The sequence below is a fragment of the Pundamilia nyererei genome, unplaced genomic scaffold (genome assembly GCF_000239375.1).
Source record: "Pundamilia nyererei isolate P.nyererei 1_Seehausen unplaced genomic scaffold, PunNye1.0 scaffold00154, whole genome shotgun sequence".
NCBI classification, from domain to species: Eukaryota; Metazoa; Chordata; class Actinopteri; order Cichliformes; family Cichlidae; genus Pundamilia; species Pundamilia nyererei.
In genome coordinates, this window is record NW_005187555.1 from 1179958 (window position 1) to 1189697 (window position 9740).

General features: G+C 50.6%; 1 protein-coding gene across 4 annotated transcripts in view; it reads left to right on the top strand.

Annotated features, from left to right (window-relative positions):
* Positions 1 to 9740, top strand: part of dgkzb (diacylglycerol kinase, zeta b) — a 35352-nt gene that overhangs the window by 8262 nt on the left and 17350 nt on the right. For 2 of the 4 annotated variants that reach the window (XM_005745142.1, XM_013913842.1), the window contains exon 1: positions 6780 to 9481. The exons of 1 other annotated variant lie outside the window; for it this stretch is intronic. In XM_005745142.1, coding sequence (XP_005745199.1) covers positions 8397 to 9481 — 1085 coding nt within the window. In that variant the 5' untranslated portion in view covers positions 6780 to 8396. Of the gene's footprint in view, positions 1 to 2656; positions 2830 to 6779; positions 9482 to 9740 lie in introns of those variants that run through there. One more of the 4 variants, XM_013913843.1, reaches the window with a different exon arrangement.

Below are 9740 nucleotides of genomic sequence, written 5' to 3' on the forward strand. Positions count from 1 at the left end.
CTTGCTATCTTTGCCCGTCACTGCCCTGTTTCTATAAATAGTCGGGTCCAGGAGGGCGACGCAGCCAATGAGCTCAAACTCTCATGTCCTCACTTCAGCCGTGCGTCTGCAGGCAGGTGAGCCCGTTACCTCCCGTTACCTCCCGTTACCTCCCGTTACCTGGGGTTGTTTAACCGGCCGTGGGGTCAGAAACATACCTGATCACACCACAAGATGGCAGCACAGCATCGTGGCTCCTGAGCTGACGGAGGAGAGAAGAAGCTGTGTTTCCCGGGTGAGAGGGAGCTGCAGTGATGCAGTTATGGATCTGATGTGATTGTGTATTTACTGCTCACATAATTAGTTTACTCGCCGTCCTCTCGCTCTGAAAGCTAATCGCTCACTCTCTCCGTGTCTGGGCTCAGTTTCCCTCGCTGTGAAAGCAGAGCAGCCGGCGCTCCTGAAGCCGGCATTATTTAAAGGGAATCTGATACGGAGGAGTAAAGGATTAAGCAGGAAGAGAGGAGCCTCCTCTCGTGCACAGCATCAGATCAATACAGGAAACACTTTTTATCCTCCGCTTTATGTCCGAGCTCCAGGAGAACACAAACGACCCAGTGACCAATCGGAGATAAGCCTCGCCTTACCTGAAGCTACACACCTGTTGTTCTAGCATGCTGGAAGCCTCTCAGTAAAGTTTAAAGCAGCTGCACCTTATTAAAGTCTGCCCCCTGGTGCTGACTTTAATGTTTGCGCTGGGTGATGACAGAAAGCCGCTTTAACCTCCTAGGACCTGGCGTCCACATATGTGGGCCTCACATTTTGATATGCACACTTACAGGACATCATATAAACAAATATCCTCATGTGGTTCTCATTTGTCTTAAAAACAAAATCTGGTAATTCTTTGTTTTTACATTCATCAGGTCCCAATCAGCCCAAATAACAAAGAAAAATTAAAAATGCTGCTGTGGAAGAGTTTGGGTCTTAGGAGGTTAAAGGACATTTTTGTACTGTCTGTTACTGCAGACCTGTTTCTGCCCTGGGTCAGGCACTCATGTGCTGCACGACTGATCATTTCTGCAGTTAGAAGATCTTTTGAAGCCCAGCTGAAGCCTTTCATTCCAGCTCGGATCATCACTTTAACCACTTCCAGCTGAAGCTTTTGATCATTTTAATCCTTACAATGAGAAAGAAAAATGGACTAAAGCACGTCAGAAATGCAGGTTTTTTAACTAGAAAGTCTTAATTTAATTATGTCTGTTTGTTTGTTTTTATGTAAATATTTGAACTAAATCACAACATAGTGGCTGCAGGCCACACGTTGGAACCATCAGAGGGACTATGCAAGCACAAAGCAGCATTGTTTCTACGTGCTTCTGTTTCTTAAACAGACAGCGTGATTTATTTATTCATATATGGGGTGGTGGGGTGGCTGTAGCTCAGGTGGCAGAGCAGGTCAGCCACTAATCAGAAGGTCGGTGGCTCGATCCCAGGCTGCCTCCTGGCTGCTTACCAAATATCCTTGGGCAAGATACTAACCCCATGTTTGCCTACTGGTGGTGGTCAGAGGGCCCGGTGGCGCCAGTGTCCGGCAGCCTCGCCTCTGTCAGTGCGCCCCAGGGCAGCTGTGGCTACAATGTAGCTGCCATCACCAGTGTGTGAATGGGTGAATGACTGAATGTAGTGTAAAGCGCTTTGGGGTCCTTAGGGACTAGAAACGCGCTATACAAATGCAGGCCATTTACCATATAAGTGTTTTACTGTTTCTGTAGAGGACTTTGATCAGCTGTTAGTTTGAGAGCTGCTGCTAGAAGCAGAGGAAGACGTGAGCGGTGGAGGAGCTCAGCGCTGGCAGTAATCTGCTGAGCGAGCAGGTCGGTGATCCGGCCGCAGCAGGAGGCGCTGATCTTTTAAGCCTCTTCCAGGTTTCAGGTCTGTCTGCTTATGTAAGCGCAGTGGCGGGGAGGACGTCAGGAGCGCTCGCAGGACGGAACGCGTCAAACGCCACAAGCCTCGTCAGGGCAGATCTGTTCTGCGTGACGGGACGTTCCAGGCTGATAAATCGGCTCTGGAGGACGGAATACTGCCGATGACTTAAAGTTTAAATGAACGGCGCACATACTGCAGTTCCTCTGATGTGCAGCAGAGGCAGCAGTGAGTCAGTCCCCATAAACATGTTTGTAGCCTGATGCACAATAATTTGAAGTTTGCATTATTATGTTTTTTTGTGTCCCTTCATCAGGAGATCATGTGACAGCTGCAGGGAGTCACGTGATCTGAAAGTGTGTTTGCAGATATATATTTTAAATCTGACTTTTGATAAAATGACATCGCTCCGGTTGCCAAGCTGCTCACAGCGTAGAAACGACAAAAGCAAGAGAAGCTGATTATTTGACGACATCTCATCATCTAATTAGCGGCGGCGGGACTGGGGTTTCAATGAAGACAAAGAGGAGCACGCTCAGTGCATGTTTGGACAAATTAATATGCGGCCTGGCTTCCTGTTTTTCTTTTTTTTAAAAATTGGATCCATAATGCAGCAGCGGCCGGGCCTTGAAGTGTTAATGAAGAGTATTCTGGGATGTTGGAGTGGGGCCGGCGGCTCCATTCATCTCCAGGTGATCACAAAAGGACGCCTGAGCAGCGGCTCCCGGGCGAGCCGGCCCAGGATCGGCCACTCGGCCCGTCCTGCAGCGCAGGGCGGCGTGATGCTGCTCTCAGATCAGATTTATCTCCTGGGTTATTTTAAAGCAGCGGCAGCAGCAGCTTAGTGCCTCCCTCCTCGCTCTGCCTGTCAGTGCGTCTCTCCTCTTCATCCCTGCAGGACCGCCTGATGCCTCCTCTCAGGTTGTATCGAACTGAACTCGCCTGTCGCCGTCTGCTCTTTCTCTTTAGCTTCTCGTGTTTTTGTGGCTGTGAAGAAGCTGGTTTAGTTGTGTGTTAAGCTGCTGGACCACCTCAGCTGTGTATGGCGTTAAATCAGTGGCAGATTGCACTCGTTAGGCTCCTGTTTGCTCCAGCAGGTGTTTTTACTGCTCTGCTCTCAGGTGTATCTGCTGTTTGTCTGCTGTACCTTCACACCAAAGTGCCCGACAGCTGAGAGCCCGGGCTGAACACTCGTTTTTTTCCACCGTAGGATCTCTGTGATGTCACAGAGAGAGGATATTCTTAAACGTGCATGTTGTGACGTAACAGGATGGATTTCTATTTAAAGCTTTGCAGGAAGGATTGGCCAAAGTTGAAAAAGTGCGCCAGAAACAGGAAACGGTCTTCGTTTCCATGGTTTCACTAATGCTCAAAGAAAACGGCGAGCATTTGAAAACAAGTTGGCGTCTTCCAGGAAAACTACGGGAACCTCTTCGTGACCCCCAGCAGCCACTGACTGACCAATCAGGGCCCAGACGGGCTCTTACTCCCCTGAGCCCGCAGCATCATGTCTAACGTGGACTGTGGTCACACGACTGCAAAACCTGACCCGACCTCTGACCTCTGCAAAGTCACGATCCTCATCTTCTCAGAGACTCGCCCCCTGCTGGACAGTGGAGCGAATGTTCGCAGGACCGAGTCACCTGCGGGACCTCACCTGTGGCGGCGACATGTGATTACTGGTGTTCGCTCGGCGACAGACGAGGCTGCTCGCTCTGTGGTTATTCTCAGTTTGCACACGCAGAGCAAACCGGCCCCACACAGGCACAGGTTTCCATTTATAGCACAGAGATTAAACTTTATTTATAAAACCTTTATTGAGATTAAACGGTTCAGATTACATCACTGAGACGTGTGCTCACGAGCAATCACAGCAACAGCTTCAAAGTGGCCCTTTCCATCCTCGGACGAGCAGAGCAGCTCTGCTTTGTTTTATGCAGCCTTTCAGGTCGACCCTGTCCCCCTTTCTTGTGATTGGCTGCCCCTCTCTGTGACATCATCGAGATGCAACAGTAGAAAGAAACTGGAAAAAAAGAGTGTTCAGAAAAACCAGCATGGCAACAAACAAATACCAACACAAAGCCCGATGTCAGGAGGTGTCCTTCCATCTTTGATATACAGTTTGTGTTGGTTATGACACGCCTCCACGGGACGTTTGACACAGACGAGCAGCTGATGCGCGACACGTGGAGGCTCCAACCTCAGCTTCTTATCGTGCGTCAGGTTTTGGTTACTGGAAGCTGCTTTCTGTTTCTGTTGCCATTGACTGACAGCAGCAGACAGACTCGTCTATTTATAGAAACACCTCCTCACTTACCTGTTACCTGTCTGAGCGGTCAGGTGACCCGGTCGGCAGTTACAGAGGTAACGTGACACCGAGGCAGCAACAGGTGATCAAATACTCGAGTACGAGCTCCAACACGCGAGGGGAAACGTGGACGCGGGTACTTCAGGCTCTGCTGCAGACGGAGGGTCTCCCTGAGCGGCTGATAAAACACGTCTGCACAGCGCGTGCGTCAGAATCAGTACAAGAAACCAGTCTCCTCATTTCTATCCTCGGGCAGAACGTGACCCGGTGATGGAAACACCCTCAGGGACCAATCAGAGATAAGCCCCACCTTCATCTGAGGCTACACACCTTCTTTACTGTCTTGTGCCGTGCAGCATGCAGAGCCACGCTGCACGTGTTTCAGCGATGGAGGTCTTTAAAGTCAGAGTATGGGGAGGCATAAAACTCTGCCCCCTGGTGGTGAGTGTAAAGTTTGCACAGGGTAATTACAGAAAGGAGGAACTGGTATGAACATTTTTATACTTTAAACCTTTTTCTGCCCTGAGGAAGCTAAAACAGCGCCCCCTGGTGGCTGTGCACCACTTAGACCACCTAAAGAAACCGTTTAAACCTGTGATTTCTCGCCATGCACAGGTGTCATGAAGCCTGAGCATCAGGCTGTGAACATGTTAGACATGGCAGTCTGTGGAGGCTGACTCACTGCTGCCTCTGCTGGACATCAGAGGACCTGCAACTTCCTGTTGTAGTGTGGCTCCTCCTCCTGATTTTAAAAGCGTGGCTTTTTAAAACCATGTAGAAAGTAAAACCTGAACGTCTGCTCTCTGCAGTAAAAGCACCGTCTGCTGACAGCGATGTCAGCGTCACGTCTAATTACCGCACTATTTGTTTACAGGGCGAGAAGCCAGCAGGTAGTCGTGGCGGTAATTACTGCTGTTGTGTGTGTCACAGCGGCGATGACAGGTCCCTGTTGTCGTGCCGCTCCCTGTGGTGAAAAGCCCACACTCCCTCTCTGCCTCGTTTATAATTCATGCTGCTCTGGTCCTGGCGGGTCAGGCCGGGGGGGGGTAACCCGAGCTCATCTCACACAGCCGGCACTGGGCGGTCCCATCAGAGGCCGGCGTGTGGTGTGACGCAAAACGAGGCCTAGTTTTGATTTCGATGCGTTCCGGTAAGTCAGAGCGGCGTGACCGCATGGCCCGTGAAAGCCTGCGGAGCCACTAAATGGTGCTGGGGGCAGGAAATCTGCCTCACCTGTGCACTTCCTGCTGTCACAGCAGCGTTTGTGATGAGGAGCCGGGTGGTTTCAGAAATGTTACTGATCCTATGACAGAGAACACACAGGCCTGACATCCTGAACACACACAAGTGCTGCTGTGCGTGTGGGCGGTCCTGGTTCTGCTCGCCAACGTGGGTCGTGATCCAGGACCGCCATCAGCAGCTGAGCGAGGGGCTGGTCAGAGAGGAGGTGTTGTTGTTGCAGATTTTATGGATTTTAGTGCGTCCTCTTCCTGTTTATCTGTTCTTGCTGTGTCTACGTCAGTGTGACCCTCTCCAGCAGCTCATCGTCCTCTGTTCTCATCATCACCGGTGAGGAAACGCAGCCCCCTGATTTCTCTGGGCTTATTTTTCCCACCTGGACTGCAGATATCGAGGCAGATAGTTTACAGATTTGAAATAAGATGATAAAAGTGGAAATTCAGCTTGGCAGGCAATTTATTTCTAAGCACTTTCAGAAAACTCCCAGCTGCCGTACACCTGACATGACAAACAGTAAGCACAAACAATCAAATCAGCACATTAGATTAAATTAAAGCAGGAAAGTCAGAGTCACACTGGGTCAAAAGCCAAGGAATAAAAATGGGTTTTAATTAGGGCTGCCACGATTAGTCGACTATCAGAATCGTCGACGCGTCGTTTGAAGCTTTGTAAGATCACAAAGGACGCAGGAATCAGTAGCAGGATTTAAGAGTGTAATAACGGACTGAAACAGAAGATGGCAGCACTGCATGTACAAGGATGCCAGCTGCCGTTAAACCCCGAAGAAGAAGAAGCTGTGTCCCAGAATTCATAGCGCAGCCCAGCTTAGTTTCCAACAATGGCGGCAGCTAGTTAGTTTTAATGTTACTCTTATTATTCTTTCTGGGTCACAAAATAAACGTTTAACATATTTTCAGGCGAGAATGTAGCTGTATAAACCTCAAATATCTGCTCAGTTTATCAGGACACCGCATATTTTCAAAAGCGCTCCGACGTTTTCGGAGACGTCTGTTACCCACTAGCTCGATAGCTAGCCAGGGGCTAGGCTAACTAGAGCCGTGAGAACACCGGACTCCCTGCAGATTGTTTTCAAACCCACCGCCGTCTTTCGCTACTCAGGTTAAACATGATATATGAGTCACTTTGATAACTTAACAATGTTATTGTTTGTCTTTTTCAGTGTTTTATTTGTTCCTGAGTAAATCGGTTTGGCTGAGATTAAAGTTATAGTTTTTACACAGCTGAATAAACATCAAGCAGACAGCTGATTATCAGAAGTGTGAGACGCTGGAGAATTTACTCCGGTGTCCTGTTATATTTTAGATAGCAGGTTAGCAGCTCGTCAGCTGACCTGAGAAACATGGGGGGGCAGTAAGGATGAAGGTGGGTCGCAAGACCGTTTAAGCCTTTAAAAACAAACTCTAAGATATGCAGGCAGCCAGTGGAGTGAAGCCAGGATGGGAGTTATGTGCAGTCGTGCAGCAGCAGACAAGACAGTATTACAGTAATCCAAACGAGATGAAGTAAAAGCATGGAGTACTGTTTCGAAATGCAGTCTGGATAAAATAGGTCTTACCTTTGCTGAGCGCCTTAAATGCTAAAAACTGGACTTGACAGAGCCCTAATTTGCAGGTCCAATTTAAAATCAGTCCACCTTAAAACCAAAGTTAGTTTCAACAAGTTTAAAATACTCTGCCAGGGGTCCCAAATCAAAAGAGGAGGGATCACAAGGTCCGCTACGACCAAAAACAATCACCTCTGTTTTGCTTGAATCAGCATAACAGTGGAAGGTTGTTCCATGTCTTCTAAGGATGGCTGCCAAAGGCTGTAAATACAATGAAAAAGTCAGAGGCCCTAGAAATGAGCCCTGTGGGACCCCAAACTGAAGATGCTGTGGTCTACATGGTCACATGTGATTGGTCAGTAGACTGGAAAGCTTCCAGAAAATCAGCGCCTGAGTTTTCATGTGCAGATGGATATTTGTGTGAATGTCATTCATAGCCGGATGGTCCAGCAGCCGGTCTGTGCAAAGGCTTCAGGCACTGTGGCGGCTTCTAAACCACTGAACACTGGCAGGAGGCCTCAGACTCGTCCTGCAGCAGAAGCCCAAAACAGCCACACTCAGGTCGGTCGGAGTTCGATCCCCGGCTCCTGCAACACCCAACCAAAAACACTGATGAAAGTGGGAGGAAACCGTCCATCGGTCCTCAATGTTTGAACAGGAGAAAGAAAAATCGGTCAGGATCATCATCAACCCGGTGTTATCATAACACATCGGAACCAAGAAGATGATCACAGAAGATTCATCGGGTGAAACTTAGCCTGTTGGCTCATTAACGAGGCCGTTCCAACAGATCAGGTGAAATGTCGTTAGTGTAGGAAACATTTCAGTCGCTGCAACGCTCATCGCTGACAACCCGCCTCAGGTCTGACATGTCTGCCGCCAAACCGAAAAGCTTTCAGCAGGAAAACTTTATTAGCAAATATATAAAAGTCATGCGGCTAAAACGTAACCTGCCTGACCTGTGACCTGTGAGGGGTTATCGGGGTTCGCCGCGCGTTACCTGAGGACGCCGCGCAACGTTTGAACGTGAGCTCGTTCTCAGAAAGCATCGACTGGTGCCAGCTCATCATGTTCCAGATCAAGATGCAGAAAACACAACCACAGCTCCGACCGAGAAATACGACACGCTGCAGTCACCCAGAGAAGACGGTGCTGGAGTGGCCACGCCCTCGGATGTTGGCCTCTCCACCCAGAGGTCTGGATGCTGCATGTGATGAAGATGAAGCTAGCCTCCTGCCCGATGAGTCTGAGCTCCACTTTGACTTTATTTGGTAAAAAACAACTCGTCTTTATTTTCCGTCACTTCCTGAAGCGTTTGCACGACCCTGCAGGCAAAGCAGCGCCTTTCCTCTCATAGTCCACACCGCTCTGCGCTTCATGCTAACTGCTCTTTACGTCCAACAGCCACCAAGAAGCCTCTCAGACGTCGGCCTCACTGCAGTGTCCATAATGGACATTTTTTTTCGCCGTCACTTTAAGAGGAAGGATGCCGCTCTGCAGGAGGACGCGTCCAAATCCTGCCGCCAGCGGAGGCCCAGCGTTGCCGTGCCCACCAGCAAAGCTCGCCGAAGGTCCACAGTCGGGATGCCTTCCTCTGCTCTAGCCCAGCGGCGTCGCTCCAGCGTCCAGCCACCGTCAGGGTCGCTGTGTGCTGGTGGGGGGCGTCTGGCAAAGACAGACTCCAGCAGCAGGTGGGCGGGGCACGGTCGCAGGCGCTCAAGCACTACCACGCTCAACCTCAACCCGAGGTTTGCCGTTTGCCGGAGAAAGGTGGGGAAGCTGCGGACAATCGACACCCACCTGCTGGGGCCGTCCATGCTGCTCGCCAGCCTGATCCAGATGGCTGAGGAAGACGAGGAAGAGGGTGTGGGGGCGGGACGGCTGGCTGAAGAACAGCAGGTGGAGGTGATCAGTGGCGTCAACAACAGGAGGAGATTTTCACGAGCCAGCAGCCTCCTCTCAGATGGCGACGACAACAGCAGCTGTTTCTCCACCACTGACGACAGCCAATCAGAAACCAGCCAGCTGTCAGAGGCGGAGCAGTTGGCTGAGGAGGAGGAGAACACCTGTTCCCCTGATCCCCACTTCTCCCGAGCCTCTAGCCCGTCCGTGTCCTCTACTGCCACACTAGAGTTGATGAAAAAGACTCCCCCGCTGCCGTCGCCGTCCCGCCCGCTGATCAGGGCGCCGCGCTGCCTCCGGAGGAATTCCTCTCAGGTGTTTACGGTAGACTCCTTCCCCTACGGCTGCTGCCGCACCTCCAGCCAAAGGAAGAGGAGAAGGATCTCCACCATCTCCAAAGCTGGGAGCCCCTGGCCTGGGAGAGGCCCGCCGTTGCCCAGCCGCAAGACCTCGGTGTACTACCTCAACCACCCGGGCTTCTACCGGGGCGCCGGCGCACTGAGCCCGCTGGGGCCTCGCGGCCATGACTCCTGCCTGGAGAGCTGGAGCGCCTTCCTGCTGTACGTAACCCGGCTCAGCAGAGCGAGAAGCTTCCTGTCTGACGGGTGCTGTGGATAACCGCAATAAATATCAAATACACAGTAACACATTTTAGAAAAAACAATAAAATACACAAAAACTGAGCTGCTGTAATGTAAAACTTCTGTTAGCAAAGAACGCTGTGAGTGCACCACAGCTGACACTGCTGCACAGGTACAGCAGTGTCAGCTGTTAGCAAGAGAGAGTGTGCGTGTGTGTGTGTGTGTGTGTGTGTGTGTG